We start from the raw sequence: 18226 nt of genomic DNA on the forward strand, positions 1-18226 counted from the left end.
TCTACTACTCAGCTTCTTTTCTCCAGTCCTGCCGAAGGGTTTTGGCCCAAAACATTGACTATACTTTTTTCCAATAGATGCTGCCTGACCTGCTGAGTTCCTCCAGCATTTTGTGTGTTCCCCTAGTTCTACAGTAGAAACAACCTGCCTCTGTCTTATCCATCAATTTCATAATTTTATATATTCCTATAAAATCTCCTTTCATTCTTCTGAATTCTAGTGACTACAGTCCCAGGTGACTCAATCTCTCCTCATAGTCTAAACCCCTCATCTCTGGAATCAACCTGGTGAACTTCCTCTGCACAACCTCCAAAGCCAGTATATCCTTCCTCAAGTAAGGCAACCAGAACTGCACGCAGTACTCCAGGTGTAGCCTCACCAGTACCCTGTGCAGCATAACCTCCCTGCTCTTAAATTCAATCCCTCCAGCAATGAAAGCCCACATTCTATCTGCCTTCTTGATAGCCTGCTGCACCTATAAACCAACCTTTTGTGTTTCATGCACAAACACTCCCAAGTCCCTCTACACAGCAGCATGCTGCAACTTTTTAACCAATTAAATAACAATCTGCTCTTTAATTTTTCCTTCTAAGTGGATGACCTTGCATTTACCAACATTGTACTCCATCTGCCAGACCCTTGCCCACTTATATATAATCTTTCTGCAGACTCTCCATATCTTCTGCACAATTTGCTTTTCCACTCAATTTAGTATCATCAGCAAATTTAGATACACTACACTCGGTCCCCTCTTCCAGATCATTAATGTATATTGTGAACAGTTGTGGCCCAGCACCGATCCCTGTGGCACACCACTCACCACAGACTGCCAACCAGAGTAACACCCATGTATCCCAACTCTCTGCTTTCTATTAGTTAACCAATCCTCTATCCATGCTAATACATCACCCCCAACTCTAGGCATCCTTATCGTATGGGTAAGTCTTCTATGTGGAACCTTTTCGAACGCCTTCTGCAAATCCAAGTAAATAACATCCATCTGTTTCCCTCTATCGACTATGCTCATTATATCCTCAAAGAACTCCAGTGAGTTTGTCAAACAGGATCTGCTTTTGCTGAATCCATGCTGCGTCTGCCTGATGGATCCATTTCCTCATCTCATTGTAGTCGCCATTGTTTAGGCATAATACACTGGTTACAGATTGAAATATTGCACCCTCCATTTGTATGAGAAATTCGATCATACTGTGATCACTCTTTCCAAGAGGATCCCTAACTACAACATCACTAATTTTACTTGTCTCATTGCACAGGACCAGATCTAAGATAGCACGTTCCCTTGTACATACAGTAACATGCTGTTCAAGACAGCCATCAAAGATGCATTCTATGAAGTCCTCCTCAAGACTGCCTCGACCAACTCGGCACCCATCTATGTGTGTTAAAGTCCCCCATTATAACTGCTGTTACATTCTTACATGCCTCAGATATTTCTGTTTATTGCCTGTGCTACTGGCAACTCCCACCAGTGATTTTTTCCCTTTACTATTCCTAACCTCTACCCAGATGAATTCAACATTCTGCTCCTTAGATCTTGTATTGTCTCTCACTGTTGCCCTGATCTCATCTTTAATTAAGAGCACAACCCCACCTCCCTTACCTTCCTGCCTATCCTTCCGTATTACCTGATATCCTTGGATATTTAATTCTCAATCCTCTCCACCCTGCAACCACGCCTCTATAATAGCACCAAATCATATCTCTTTGTACTGATTTGAGCCACAAGTTCACTGACCTTGTTTCGAATACTACGGGCATTCAAATAAAGTGCCCTTACAGTCATTTGCTTTTAAAATCCTGTAATCTTTTACTCTTTTGCACTCCGCTTTTCTTCACTTCTCACTTTTCTCTTTTTTTCTCCCCCACACTTCTTTTTTACTTTATCCATACTTCTCCAATCTGTTGAAACTCCCCCTCTCCCCCCAATATTTAGTTTAAAGTCCTATCCACAGCCCTATTTATGCGATTCACTAGGATCCAGGTCCCACAGTTCAGGTGGAGCCCATCCCATTGGAACAGCTCCCTCCTTCCCCAATACTGATGACAATTTCCCATGAATTCAAATCCACTTCTACCACACCAATCCTTAAGTCACACATTTAACTTTTTAATCTTCTTGACCCTATGCCAATTTGCATGTGGCTCAGTTAATAATCCAGAGATTACTACCTTTTGGTTCTGCATCCCACATGGACCACGACAACAGGATCTTTCCCCTCCCACTGCAAATTCCTCTGCAGGTCAGATAAGATGTCCTGAACCTGGGCACCAAGCAGGTAACACAGTCTTCGAGATGCTCTATCTTCACGACAAAGAACTCTATTTCCCTGACTATACTATCCCCAATTACTGCTACACATCTTTTTTCCCCCCTCTTGAATGGCTCCCTGAACTATGGTGCCACAGTTGGGTTACTCATCCTTCCTACAGCCCCCACCGTCATCCACACAGGGAGCAAAAATCTCAGACCTGTTGGGCAAGCTCAAGGGCTGAGGCTCCTCCAGCGATGTCTCTTGGATCCCACTACCCACCTCACTCGCAGTCATACCCTCTTGTCCCTGACCACAGAACCAACTTAAGGCAGCTAATGTAATGGGTGTGACTACCTCCTGAAACAGAGAATCCAGGTAACTCTCCCCCTCCCCAACGTGCCGCAGTGTTTGAAGCTCAGATTCCAGGTCATCAACTTTGAGCCCGAGATCCTTGAGCAGCCAACACTTGCTGCAGACGTGGTCACCAGGAACCACAATGGTGTCCACCAGCTCCCACATCATGCAGCCACAGCTCATCACCTGATCCATCCTGCATCATCCTTTTACTCAATTAGCTGTAACTTAGTGACTTTTTAATTCAACCACTACAAAAGCCTTACTTGCTACTTACCTCTGTCTCCTTGTCAAAGCCTCAAGTTCCCACTCCTAAACTGGTCCCCTCACACAATGGCCGCTCTGCTTTGACCCCGCTTTACTTTTATTTGCTCCTGCTAATGATTCGCAAATTGATTGGTCCGTTGCTAATATGCCGAGCTCCTTTCTAAGCTCTTCTCCCCGACCTGTGAAAAGCTCTCTTCGACTCCACTGGTCTGCCACTAATGCACCAAGCCCCGCCAAACACTCTTTTTTAAAACTTTTCTCCACAACCTGTGCAAACCTCTCTGTCTCTGCGAATTGACTGGCCCGCTGCAAATGTGCCGAGCTCCTTAAAACACTACTTTTTTAAACTTTTCTCTCCGACCTGTGCGAAGCTCGCTCTCTCTGAATTGACTGGTTCACAGCTAATGCCCACAGCTGTTTGTGATCATTCATTTTGGTCTTCTGCACATATGTGAAAGGTCAAAGTCTACAATGCACAGGATGTCAGATGGTGGCAAACCTTACTGGCCAATTCATTCACAAACAGGAGAAAATGTGCAGATGCTGGAAATCCAAGCAACAGATGCTCCTGTTGTAGGGTATCAGCCTCAAATGTCGACTGTACTCTTTCCATAGATGCTGTCTGGCCTGCTGAGTTCCTCCAGCATTTTTGGTGTTGGTCAACTCACTTCCAGACTCTCCAATGAGCCCAGCAGCAAAGGAGTGACATACAGAAGAGAGTCCAAATGCACTCTGCATTCGGTCCTCAGCTCTATGCCAAAAAGGGCTAATATGTAAGCAGTAATCATATTTAGAGCGTTACAACAAAGGAAAAGGTCATTCAGCACAACACTAATCCTACAATAGCCACACCTTTTATTTTCTCACACTTTCATCAATGTCCCCCATGATTCTGCCCCTCACTCACACCAAATATTCATTTGAATGCAGTCTACAGTCCTGAGAAAAGAGGGAAAGTGCCTGACATTGTTATTGTTTTAAATTAGCTTTAATTAAAATTTATTTTTAGTTTTAGTCATACAAAATATCTATGACCTGCACACTAAAGTTTGAATCTAAAAATCAAAACTCTCGATTCATAAACCGATGTCTCTGTTAATTTCACAAATTTTGTCAGAATAATGATTAGACAACAAATATCCTGGTCTAGGCCAATTACACATAACTGATCATCTCCAAGACAGAAAACCTTCAGTCGAGTTTAGTATGCCTTTAGTACAGTGCCTGAATGATATGGTGGTGATAATCCTACCAGAATCAGTATTCACAAGGTCACCTAAAAATTGAACATAACATCCAGGATAATGCTTCAACATGACTGCGAGGAAATGCTACAAAGCTGAAAATGACATTTTTAGATGGCCCCATCTAGCAAATGCAGTTACAGATTTCTATTACTGTATCAAAATGCATCTCAGAAATCAAAAGTTGAGATTAATTTTAATTTATAGTTTGAAGAATTATCCTCACACAAGAGTGATCATTTCATACCTCCAAAGCACAATTCTGGAAGATGCTTGATGTACTGACACACTGGGAGGATCCAAGATCTGATTTCTCAGGCTCGTTACCTCTTCCTACTTTAGATGAATATGCAGCACCTAGTTAAGCAGACAGCATTAAGAGATTAAATAACAAACTTTATATTTCAAATTGACATTGACTTGCAACTTGGTGCAACTTTAGTTTTAATAATTTATCCCCCAAATATTTTTCATGTGGCTACATAGAGTCATTAGTCTCCTCAACAGGTGGCGCTTGCCTAGTGAACCCCACTATGGATGGCACTATTCAATAAATAGAATAATTTCTGGTAAGTTTTCCTCAGATTTCAGCAAACAAAGTTCCCTTCATCTGGATAGTTTCAAAAATACATTTATCAAAAGCATTATAAGGAAAGAAAATATTTTAATACAGTAACACAGGATGATTTAATAATTGGATTGCTGGGTATTATGGAAAACCATGAGATATTATTAACCCAAACAGTAAGATTTTGATTAACAAAATCAATACTATAAAATATTGCTACAATTTAAGTTTTACCTTTACAGATTGCAGTCCTAACCTGTTACACAAAAATAATTATAATAATCAGCATCTCAGTTAAACATGAGAGGCTTAATTAAACCAATGTACTGCCACTCTGAAGCTAGGATTAGGTGTTAAGCAAAAGTGAAAATCAGTTCTCAACACTGCCAGATACCTAGAGCAATTTGCCTAGTTGATGCATTGTTCAAGGAAGCCTAAACAAGGAAGGTATAAAACAGGGTAATAAAATAATGAGCTACATAATCTTGCCAAAAAGAAATACTTATTAAGCAGCACGGACTGAATAGACAGGTTTCTATATGGCTGAGTTTAAATCTTAAGCACATTGTCATTAAGCTGCAAGGTTCTGGCTGAGGAGGTTAGTGTTAAGGAACTGAATTTAGACCGTAAGGTTGATGGTATGAAGGTTAGGTTAAGCATATTAAGACAAGACACCCAAGTGGCTCAGAAGTGCAGAAATTAATGTGAATTCTTTGGGGGTTTGGGATTTTGTTAGCAGGGAGAGCTTATTCAGAAAAGTACTTTGTGACCGATAAAGTTCAAGCAGATGCAATTCATAAATACCAAAATATTTGTTTGACAATACATAATATACATTTTTTCCTTAGGGAGTGTTTAAAGTGGTATTTTAAAAATACAAATCCATTATACTAGTAATTTTAACTAACCTGTCAGAGGATGTTTACCAGTATCACTGCTGGTGCTGCTGCCTAGACTAGTGCTGCTTTGATTTAGGCCATTTGTAGCCATTGCAGGTAGACCTATTCTTTCCATTGGACTGCCGCTATAATGATAATCTTGAACACCAGGAGGAAAATTGAATCTTGAGTCATCATATGGCTCATTCTTAAAGAAAAAGCAAGTAATTAATATTAATACTATTCAGCTCACAGAGGAAATACCAAACACTACAAGCACCAATCATATTATTCCTAACAGAATTTATAACTAACAGTTAAATTATTTCAAGTATCCTGAGATCAGTTACGTGGAAGCTTTCATCTTCAACTCATCCTTTTACCTTCTTGCCAGAGGTTCTGGATAACTAACAAACCCTCAAGTGGTAAAAGAACTACAGCATTGTCACCCAATGTGCTTAGGTCTATAACTCTTTTTTTTGACTAGGTTAAAAAGGCTACAAGCAAATAGACTAAAGCTTTCTAAAGCGAGAATTTTAATTGCACATTTTCATTTGGAAAACTCTTAGCTGCCAAGATTTTTAAAAAACGACTTATGGATAACTTACAGCAATTCACTGCATCTTTCCCACCTTCACGCTGCAGCAAGCCACAAATTAATCCATTGTACACTGTCACAAATTTTATAACTTGAAACTGCAACTACTGAAAACATAATTAATCCTTGCCCACTTGTTGATAAGCCTATCAAGATCTCTAACTTCTTGTCCACTCCATGGAATTGTCTGACCTTACACAATGCATTCCTGGAACTCAAAATACAGGCTCTTGGTCTTGTGTCTGGCTGGTTATTCTTGATGCTTCGTATATAGGCTGATAACCATGTTTCCATCATTCAACTCAATCAGTAAAATTTTATTTGATCACAGTATACATGAGGGATAAGGGTCTACTCCTGCTTCTAATTTGCAACATCCAATATTTCACATTGGATATCCTGTCCTGTGTTTGTCATTCTAATTCTTTCCCATGCACATTTCTTCCTAAACATATCAATGCACATACTTCAAATTTAGCCACTAGATGGAAAAGAAAGGTACGTTGCATTGGAGTTTCTCCGGTTAGCAGACGATTTCCCTCCACGCCTCTGTGACGTAGTGGGGAACCACGTACGAGGCAAGTTACAGCAGTGGTTTGCCATTGTCTTCTGCTGGGTAAGTTTCCAAAGAGATCACCAGCTCGTAACCCAGCACGGATGGAAAGCGTGCTGGATTCGAACTCGGGCACCTTTCATCCTGAAGTCCGGCACTGATGCCACTACGGCACCAGCCGGGTCTAGCCACTGGATATTAGTCACAAATTAGCTCATTTTGCTCTCATCCCCCTACCTCCTCAAAACACCTGAAACTCTTCCACGAAGCACAATATCTCATACTACACATGCACAAGATAACAATGATCAGCAAGTGCAGTGTTTAAAATTAACTGCACAAGTTTACAGATAACCACAATTTATTACTTGTGTCTGACTTTATCTTTACATCAGCTGTAACTCAACTAGTAACACTTGTAACCAAAGTAGAACATTATGCGTTCAGGTCCTACTAACTTTCGACTGTTGGATTTGCTGCTTTTCAGCCTAAATGTCAAATCATTTTGCAAATAGAATTAAACGATCCCATGCAATGATTTCAGCCTCTCAATCAGCATCAGCAAAACATTAGCTCTGGTGATGATCACTTTTCTGTTCAGCAAGGGAGGTTGCTGTGCACAATTTGGCTGCTGCACTTCCGATGTTATTACAGTGACTACACCGCAGAAGTAGTAATTAGTTGTAAAGCACAATGGGATACGGAGAACTTGAAAATCTATATAAACACAAAACTCTCCATTTTTAACTAATATTTTAACAGAAGGATCTCTGAAGGAAATGATATTTGTGCAGTTTTTTTAATATTATTTACAACACTGCCAGCTGCAACAATATTTGAAACTAGATAAAATGCAATACCTTTGTCAATATGCCTTAACATAAAAATATGCCAAGTATTCCATAATTCTCTTTTCAGTAATTTAAAAGTAAAAGTGGCAGAAAATAGGAAAAAAAAACTATTGCCAAATTAGTTGGAGGTTCTTGACATTATGAAGTTGTTCAGTCTTCATAGTATAAGATGATGACAGGCGTGGATTGTGTACATAGTCAAGAGGCTTTTTCCCAGGGTTGAAATGGCTAGCATGAGAGGGCACAGTTTTAAGGTGCTTGGAAGCAGGTACAGAGGAGATATCAGGGGTAATTTTTTTTTTTTTTTTAAAAAAAACAGAGTGGTGAGTGTGTGGAATGGGCTGCCAGCGACTGTGGTGGAGGCAGATACGATAGGGTCTTTTAAGAGACTCCTGGATAGGTAGATGGAGCTTAGAAAAATAGAGGGCTATGGGTAATTTCTAAAGTACATACATGTTTGGCACAGCATTGTGGGCCGAAGGGCCTGTATTGTGCTGTAGGTTTTCTATATTTCTATGTTTCATTCAGCAGGGTTCAGAAGCCAACTTGCACAAACATTTACAGATGTTCTCTTGAAATATTACTCTGGGAAAAGTGATAAGAACCCTGACTCTCCTTTTTGCAGTACCAGCTAATGCCATGCCCACTCACTCATCCCACTGATACAGATAACACTATGAACAGTAATTATATTTTTTTTTCCAATCAAAAAGTAATACATGCCAAATGACATTGCAATGCTGAATCAGATGAAGTATGTATGGGTTCTTGCTATCAGCATGTATACCAAAATTAAGGTAGTTACTAAACTAAAACACTTACTCAACTTTCCACTAATCATACAGTGGCCAGCTATCCATTTTGTAAATACAACATCAGCTTATCGTCTGTTTTATTGAACAAGGCAAAGTGCATTAACAAAAATTAGTCTTTTACATATTGCAGATCTCAACTATAGAATGTGAAAATACAGAACATCTCACATCACTTTCTAAATACCTAAAACAAAAGCAACGTCAAAGCATAGACACCATTATCATGCGAGAAAGGAGGCAGCTCCTACAGAGCAATGTGGTAACAACTAGACAATCTTTCAGTGAATTTGATCTAGGGATCAGTAATGGCACATGCTAAATAGGACAACTCCTATGTTCTTCAATCTGTGTAAAATATTTAACAATACATCTCACACGTTGATAGAGTGGTTAAGAAGGTGCATCTTGATTGAGTTCAAGAGGTGCGGGGTAACGTTGCAGCTCTATAAAACTGATTAGACCACGCTTGGAGTATTGGGCTCCATTCTGGTTGCCTCATTACAGGAAGGACATGGAAGCTTTAGAGAGGGTGCAGAGGAAATTTACCAGGATGCGGACTGGATTAGAGAACAAGCCTCCTGAAGAAAGGTTGAGCGAGCTAGGGCTTTTCTCTTAGGAGCAAAGGATGAGGAGAGGTGGCTTGACAAAGATATATAGTATAAGGACTGCCAGTGCCTTCCCCCTCTTCAGTGTGGAAATAGCAAATACAAGAGGCCATAATTTTAAGGTGATTGGAGGAAAGTTTAGGGGGATGTCAGACGTCAGATTGTGTTTATTTGTAAAAACAGAGTGATGGGCGTGTAGAACACACTACCAGAGTTGGTGGAAGAGGCGGACAAATTAGGGACATGTAAAAGGCTCTTAGGCACATGGAATAAAGAAAAACGGAGGGCTATGTGGGATTGATCCCATAAAGAGGTTTGTACAACATCACCAGGCAAAGGATCTGTACTGCGCTGTAATTTTCTGCGTTCTATCTCATCCAAAACGTGGCACCTTCAGTGCTGGATTCCTTATATATTGCATTGGAATGGGGGAGGGGGGAGGAGGGAGGAGGGAGGAGGGAGGAGGGAGAGACCCGAAGCCAATCTTCTAACTCAGGTGAGAAAGCATCCAAGTCACTGCTGACATGGAAAAAGATGAAATGTTACTATCTCCAAAAAAAAAAGGAATTTAAAATATGCACCTTAGAGATATATGCAGTAACTATGCAAAGAATGTGCTTGCAAGAAAAAATGTAATATATTTAAACCTACCTGATAGCTACAAAAGCAGGGAAAAAAACTGAACTACATATTTGACTTTATTCCTCATTCTATATAAAGATGTTCAGTCCCTGAGGTGTACTAAGAAATTCCATAACTTGCTGTAACCTTGCATATACGCTAATGTGGTTGGTCATAAATTTCAAAAAACGCTGTAAGAGAGACATGCAAAATAAATTTCTTATCCGACTACCTCTCAAAATAAATGCACAAGAACAAAATTAAGTGCCAAACCTCATCATCAGAATAGGAGTATGCTGATGCCACAGCTCCCCACATTTTACTGGCAACATTTGCTGCTTGTTTCATACCAGATTTAAGTACATCCATCTTGGGTCCTGAGAGCAGATTGTCAAGCTTAAATCCTGAAATTGACGTGACCATGGATCCCAAGGAGCCATGCTGAGTGTTTCTTACTAAGGCAGTTAATGAAGCTGAACGCATCTTCTGTGAAATGGCCTTTTGCACTTTAGGCTGCCCAGCAAATGTTTTTGATCTGGACACTGATACAGATATCGACTGTGCAGCTTCTGGTGGTACTGGGCTAGATGGGAGACTTGACCTTCTTTCCGGTGCATGACAGTGCACATCACCGCTGACACCTAAAGACTTCTCTTCGTTCTCTGCCTTGTGCAGTTCCATACTGGCAGATTTTCCCCCAAGAGGGCTCTTAAGATTCATATACATTTCAATTTCATCTGCAAGTTTTCGAGAGACAACGGTGGGAACATTCTTCTCAACATTGGAAGAGATTTTCTTCTCTGTCTCTGAGGCTAGCAATGACAATGGATCAAAGCCTACCCTAACATCTTCTCTTTCTACAGGTTTAACTGTGGGACAAGCAGTTGTCCTTCTGTGCATAGGGCCTTCAACTTCCTGTTCTTCATCAATTGGAAGAAAAGAATTTGGCTCAACCTGTAAGTCCTCAAGTAGTACTACATTTTTAGCATCAACAGGGTGTTTATCTGATATTTTTATTTTGCTTAAGTCACTATTCTCTGAAATATCAGAGAATTTATCAAACGTAGTTGTGCCGTCTTCACCTTGACACTCTCCTGTTTGCTTAGCTGAATGATCCAAGTTTGAATGGGTCTTAAGTACTGAATCTGGCTCCTTGGCACTGCAAAGAGCAGCAGTTAGGATCTTGGCATCAGCACCCATCATCTCTGCTATCTCATTAGGATCAGTTTCAAGGCTTCCCTTTTGAAGTAACATATTAGGCCGCGAATCAGTACTGAAGCTGCAGCTCCTTTCTGCCCAGCGCTTTTGCCGTTGCTGAATTTTCTCACTATTTTTTCGCTGCATTTGTGTACTGGGGTCATCAACTGCATCACCACCATGGTAATGATCATGTTTTACCATCAGCAAATTCGCTACGTCACCTAAAATTAAGTAAAAAAAATATAAATTTTGACAAGTTATGATTAAGCAGCAATGAAAAAAATGAGTATGGAATGACAGGGAAATGTTCAGGTCCTCTCTAGGTTATGAATACCTGGCACATACACATAAATGGGTATTTAGGAGACTTGTGAAAATTAAAAGGCCGCAGACATCTTCTGCCACCTAGGAAGTTTGTTTGCAGCCACATTTCTACTTACAAACTGAAAAGGTTATGAACAGTTCACAGGAGCGGAACCTTGCATCCATTTCTGTCTCCTTAATTTTACTGAAACTAGGTGGTTAATTCTAAATACACCTCTGTGCATTACAGTTTTGTTTTAAACCCAAGATAATGAGGCAGGGTTTAAAAATCAGATGAACTTCGTTTTGATATAGGATTCTTTAAATTGTTCAGATCATTGAAAGACTCAACTTTCTTGTAGATTACCCTCAAAGCATCTTGGTCATTTACAATGTGTAAACAATACCTAATTCTACCATCTTTACCCAATTCTAGTACCATATAGGAACTTACAAACAAATACATCCATTATTATTCATCAACCAAAACAATACGTTTAAAATATAAGTAATAATAAAGCAAACTGCAATTCAATGAATTACAAATTACTGATGAGATCAAAATGACTTACAGTTGCTCCCATTGTTGCCAACTGGAGAACACTGAAGTTTCACAATGCTGCTACTTGAGTGAAGTCTTTCTGGGGAGTTGGAACTCTTCATTTCTTTATTCATTGCTGAATTCTCACCAGCACTGTCTGGACTTTTTTCTATAAGGTACAAAATCAAATTTAGAAGAAAGTATTTATTTCTCATTCAAGAGATTCAAAATTCAAACATCAAATCTATGTTAAGAATGCTGATAATGAATGGTGAAGAAACATAAAGTAAAAACAGATCCAAAGCAAGACTGATGTTGATAAGTAGTCACTTTGCACAGAGAAATAATATACAATATATACAAGTGGGGGAATAAAATGTTATAAGTATTCAAAGATCAAAATTAAAAAGACTATATCAAGGGTGTCATGGAAGCGTAGCAGTGAATGCAACACTATCAAAACTTCGGGTGTCAAAGAGTACAGAGTTCAATTCCGACACTGTCTGTAAGAAGTTAGTACATCCTTCACGTGAGCATGTGGTTTTCCTCTGGGTGCTTCAGCTTTCCCCCACAGTCCAAAGACATACCAGTAGGTTAACTGGTCATTTTAAATTATCCCATGGTTAGGTTAGGGTTAAGTAGGTGGATTACTGGGTAGTGTGGCTCGCTGGGCCAGAAGAGCTTGTTCCTTGCTGTATCTTTAAATAAAGAGATAAATAAATAAGAATTTTAAATGAAAAACATTTCAAATGAATTGGAAAGAGAGATAAGTTCTTGTGAAGGATGTTGGATTAGGGAGTAAAATTATTATTTTTCTTGCATTTTCCTTGTAGTACAAATTTCCTATGATTGCTTGTATTTTTATATAATCACCGATTAAATTGTTCAGTAAATCTTCTGGCAATCACAGTACAGTTAGTTCTGTATTTTTCTGCAGTGTGTCAAACCACTTGAATCTGTCTTTTTTATAGATTATTGTTACCACTGGAGTTTTGTTTTCTCTAGCCTGAATTTGAGATGACCGCAACTGCTTTTTCTTTGTCTTTCCTTTGTTCTCTCCGCTCCTCTTTGTTTGTTCTTTGTTTTTGTAACACTTAGTAAAATTGCCTAGCAACAAGTTTAATGCCTCACTCTTGACTTCCAAAGAACCTCTGGATCATAAAAGCATCAGGATCCGACAGCTTGAAGATTTAAGGATATGGAAGAATCCCAAACGAAGGAGAAAGTTGTAGAAGCCATCCTCTTTTCATCTTCAGCTTTTGATTTTTTTTAAACAGACGATGTGATGTTTGCTTCCAGAATTTGCTGGTATTTAATTGAATTCATTCTTTCCTCTACCATTGAAATGTTCCCCGTGCCACTGGCTGCAACACAAGCCTAAAGCATTATCGGTCCACCCCCGTGCTTAACAGTTGGAGAGGTGTTCTTTTCATGAAATTCTGCACCCTTTTTTCTCCAAACATACCTTTGCCCATTGCGGCCAAAAAATTCTATTTTAAATTCATCAGTCCACAGGATTTGTTTCCAAAATGCATCAGGCTTGTTTAGATGTTCCTTTGCAAACTTCTGACGCTGAATTGTGTGGTGAGGACACAGGAAAGGTTTTTTGCTGATGACTCTTCCATGAAGGTCATATTTGTGCAGGTGTCGCTGCACAGCAGAACAATGCACCACCACTCCAGAGTCTGCTAAATCTTCCTGAAGGTCTTTTGCAGTCAAACGGGGGTTTTGATTTGCCTTTCTAGCAATCCTACGAGCAGTTCTCGCAGAAAGTTTTCTTTGTCTTCCAGACCTCAACTTGACCTCCACCGTTCCTGTTAACTGCCATTTCTTAATTACATTATGAACTGAGGAAACGGCTACCTGAAAACGCTTTGCTATCTTCTTATAGCCTTCTCCTGCTTTGTGGGCATCATTTATTTAAATTTTCAGAGTGCTAGGCAGCTGCTTAGAGCAGTGGTCCCCAACCACCAGGCCACAAAGCATGTGCTACCAGGCCACGAGGAAACGGTATGATTTGGCGATATGAAACGATATGAGTCAGCTGCACCTTTCCTCATTCCCTGTCACGCCCACTGTTGAATGTGAACGCACGCGAGGTCATTACTCACACGAGGTCGTCAGTCAGTCATTAACCTGCAACTACTCAATGAGTAAAAAACAAACGTCACTTGAGAGTTTCTTTGGAAGAGATGGTAGGGGACATAAAAGGCCTAACAATGATGATAACGCAGAGACAGCTGAGGCCGAGACTGCAAAAAAAAAGCTTCCTTCAACAGAAAATACAAATCGTACATAAACTATGGCTTTATTACGACCGGTGACTCGCATGCTCCAGGCCCCCTGTGTGTGATATGTGGAGACAAGCTGTCTAATAAGGCAATGAAGCCCTTAAATCTGCTTCGGAACCTTCAGTCCAAGCACCCTGCGCTTAAAGACAAACCTGTTGAGTTTTCTGAGTGGAAAAAAACGTGAGCAGGTGGGACAGAAGCAAGTGCTGAGAGCCACCACCTCCACAGATGCTGCTGCTCCGAGAGCATCGTACTTAGTGGCTAGCCGTATTACTAAGCCTTTCACCGTTGGTGAAGAACTGATTCTGCCTGCTGCCAAGGACATGTGCCGGAAACTGTTGGGAGAAGCTGCAGCTGACAAGATGGCACAGGTTTTTCTTTCAGCTACCACAGTTTCAAGGAGAATCGATGACGTAGTGGAGGACATGGAAGCAAAGCCGCTGGAACAGCTTAACGAGTCTGGTTTCCCTACCCAAGTCAAAGAGGTTGCTCCTGAATGCCAGTCTACACACCGTGTCACACACAGGGAAATGCTGGCTAGCCGAAAAACAGTGTATTGAGTGACATTGTTGAAGTTATCAATCACATCAAAGCAAAAGCCCTGAACTCACATCTGTTTGAGCAGCTTTGCGAGGAAATGGATGCAGAGCACAAATGCCTTCTCTTACACAGTGAAGTCAGGTGGCTATCAAGGGGGAGAGCCCTGGCCAGGGTTTTTGAGATGAGAGCAGCTACAGAGATTGCTTTCATGAAAAAGGTCACCACTGGCAGCACACTTCAGGGACGAGGAGTGGATAGCAAAACTCGCTTACCTGTGTGACATCTTCAACATGCTCAATGAACTCAGTTTGTCACTTCAGGGGAGAATAACAACTGTCTTCAAGTTGGCAGATAAAGTGTCTGCTTTCACAGCCAAACTGGAACTGTGGGGACGGCGAGTGGACAGGGGCATATCTGACATGTTCCCAACATTAGCTGGGAATTTGGGAGAGACAGAGGCTGCACTGTCTTTCTCACAGCTGGTGCGCGATCACCCATCTTCACTATCGACAGAATTCAAGCGTTACTTCCCAACCACAAATGACCCAAGACGTGCAAAGGAATGGGTCCATGACCCATTTGTGAATGTCCCCGGTGAATCATCCATGTCAGCACGGGAAGAAGATCAACTCCTCGAGCTTACAAATGACAGCAAGCTGAAAAGTATGTTTGACATAACATCTCTGCCAGCATGCTGGATCAAAGTCAAGGCTGAATATCCTGAGATAGCCATGAGGCACTGAAAACATTGCTTCCATTTCCAGCATCATATCTCTGCGAAGTGGAGCTTTCTGCAATGAATGCAACGAAAACTAAATTGCGGAATAGACTGGACATAAGGAACCCCCTTATAATTGACCTATCACTATATTCATGCGAGGAAAATATGCGCTGTGTGTTTAATATTAAATTCGTTAGATAAACCCTTTTAGAAACGAAATTAAGTGTATTAGCCACTGATAAGTGACTTATAGTTGACTTACCACCTATATTCCGGTCGTGATTAACACCGCCCCCCCCCCCCACCCGCTGGCTGGTCCGCAAGAATATTGTCAATATTAAACAGGTTGGGGACCCCTGGCTTAGAGGAGCCCATCACTGCTGATTGTTGGGACAAGGTTTGAGGAGTCAGGGTATTTAGAAAGCTTTGAAATTTGCATCACCTGGCCTTTCCTAACAATGACTGTGAACAAGCCATAGCCCTAACAAGCTAATTAAGGTCTGAGACCTTGGTAAAAGATATCTGAGAGCTCAAATCTCTTGGGGTGCCCAAACTTTTTCCTTTTTCCCCTACTCTAAAATTGTACAAAACAAAAATAATACACTAACCTTGCTTAAAATGTTGAAAAGAATGTTTCACCTTTAACATTATGACTTTTGGAGATCAATTCACCTTCTACTCATTTAACTATTCACAGTTACCGAAATTTTGACCAGGGGTGCCCAAACTTTTGCATGACACTGTACATCTTAGTTAATTGTATAAAGGCCACCTTTAATAGAGCTATTCAAATTCATGTATAAGTGTACCTACTCATAAAGACAATTCATTTGACAATGACATAAGTGTTTTTGATGTTTTCATAACATGGAGAATTTTTGATTGTTCTATATTTAATCCAGGTACCGCAAGTTTTACTAATGGTTCTAAATATGTGATTTAGAATCAAAGAGGGGGGCAGGAAATGTTGGATGAGAGTGTAGAATTGCTATTTTTCTCTATTTTCCTTGTGGCTTAACTTTACTATGCCTGCTTCTATTTTTAATCATGAACATATATACATGTAACTTCCGTGAAATTTCCAGCAATTACTGTATAGTTGCTTCTATACTTTTTCTACAAGCTTCTTAGTTTTCTATAGCAGGTGTCACACCACTAGATTTTGGCTATTTTATAGGTTAATTGTTACCACTAGAATTTTGTAATTTCTAATCTGAGTATGAGATGACCAAGATTAGTTTATCCTTCTTTGTTCTCTCAGCTCTTCCTCTTTCTTGTTACACCTAATAAAATTGCTTACCAATAAGTTTAATACCTCATTCTTGACTTCAGAAGACTCTGGGTCATAAAACACCAGGGGAAGCAGGCTAATGGTAGTGTCTATTTGGGAAAGGACAGATCATGTGACCTGCACACGGCAGTGTGTTTTAAACAGATACTGGAAGGGACATTAATTTACTAATCCAGAAGAGTTTAATCAAGTGATTAAAGTCTCCTAGATAAACTCAACCTGCTCCAATCACAGCTTAAACATTATAATCCTGAAAACTGTCACGATGTTGCTCAAATTAAATATAAGCAACTAAACAAACAAATTAAACTGATCTCCTCCCATTGTGTGCTTTATCTCAAAATAGGCAAATAATTACCACGCGAATCTTGCTTTTCACAGCCAGGCAGTGTGTGACATGTTCAATTAAAGTGAGCGAGTGTGTTAATCAGGTGACTAAATTTATAAAACAGAGTGGAATGGCAAGGCAATTCTCATAATACTCGCCTTTTTGCTCTGTAATTAGACCAGATGAGCTAACTAATGCATCTTCTTGCAGGTCAATGCCATCACGTCGAAGTTCATCTTTAGATCCATAACCTTGGTCTGACTGAACACCTGTAAAGAAGCAAATACACATATTGAACACAATAAATGGTTCTTAATGCATGAACCATACAAGTATCATAAAGCCCACTGTACCTCGTCCATTACAAATTAAATGTCCTTTGGACTAGAAATACTCAAGAACTCTCCCTTGTCAACACCCTTTATACATATACATTTTAGAACGAGCTTTTACCATAAGAGCGTAACACCTTACAAAACACTGGTTAGGACAACTATGGGAGTATTATATGCAGTGCTGGTTGTCACATTATAGAAAGGATGTGATTGCATTGACCGAGTGAAAAAGAGATTCATTAGGATCTTGCCAGGACTGGAGAATGTAAGATATAGGGAGCTGCGTTTGCTTTCCCTAATGTAAAGGAGGCTGAGGGATAACGTGATAAGAGATACAAGATTATGAGAGGCATAAATAGCTAAATGAATGGCTAAAACCATCTTCTCAGATACAGCTATCAAAACAAAAGAGCTTAGGTTTAAAGTGAGAGAAGGGAGATTTAAAGGGGATGTGAAGGGCCAGTATTTTTCTTAATTACAGTGGCTGATATCTGGAATGCACTGGTGGTAGTGGTTACAATTGATGTGTTTAACAGCTATTAAACAGACTCAAATAAGCAGAGCATAGAAGACTACCACCCTTCTACAAGCAAATGGAACTAGTCCAGATGAGCAAAAAGCCTGGCAAGGACACTATGGCTGAGGAGCTCGTTTCTGTGCTGTATCACTCTCCCCAAATTATAAACACACTACAAGAGCAATGTATGCAACCATAAAACCATTTGCTTTGAATATAATTTTACTTGAACAGAAATCACAAATATTTTGAACGAAAATTGAACTAGAAGAGTGGGGGAAATAAAAGGAGACTGAATATTTAACATGTATAAAGACCACAAGAAATGAAAAGAAGATCACGCAGCTCCTGGAGTCTGCTCCATATTCCAATATCATGGCTAATCTGAGGCTGGCCTCAACTCCACTTTCCTGGAACCCATGAACATATGCAACAATTCAACCTCTAATGCTCTCCCAACAGGAACATCTGAAAAAAATCAAAATCCTCTGATCAGTTAATCGACATCAGAATCAATAATAAGTCTATAACT

The 18226-nt window shown here is 40.1% G+C and overlaps 1 protein-coding gene across 3 annotated transcripts in view; it reads right to left on the reverse strand.

Annotated features, from left to right (window-relative positions):
- Positions 1–18226, reverse strand: part of dennd4c (DENN/MADD domain containing 4C) — a 149569-nt gene that overhangs the window by 17482 nt on the left and 113861 nt on the right. For all 3 annotated transcript variants that reach the window (XM_072281796.1, XM_072281795.1, XM_072281797.1), the window contains 5 exons: positions 17001–17111; positions 11703–11840; positions 9901–11048; positions 5615–5792; positions 4386–4495 (listed from right to left, as the gene is read on the reverse strand). In XM_072281796.1, the coding sequence (XP_072137897.1) occupies positions 4386–4495; positions 5615–5792; positions 9901–11048; positions 11703–11840; positions 17001–17111 (1685 nt within the window). The remainder of the gene's footprint in view (positions 1–4385; positions 4496–5614; positions 5793–9900; positions 11049–11702; positions 11841–17000; positions 17112–18226) is intronic.

Source organism: Mobula birostris, chromosome 17, assembly GCF_030028105.1.
Source record: "Mobula birostris isolate sMobBir1 chromosome 17, sMobBir1.hap1, whole genome shotgun sequence".
NCBI classification, from domain to species: domain Eukaryota; kingdom Metazoa; phylum Chordata; class Chondrichthyes; order Myliobatiformes; family Myliobatidae; genus Mobula; species Mobula birostris.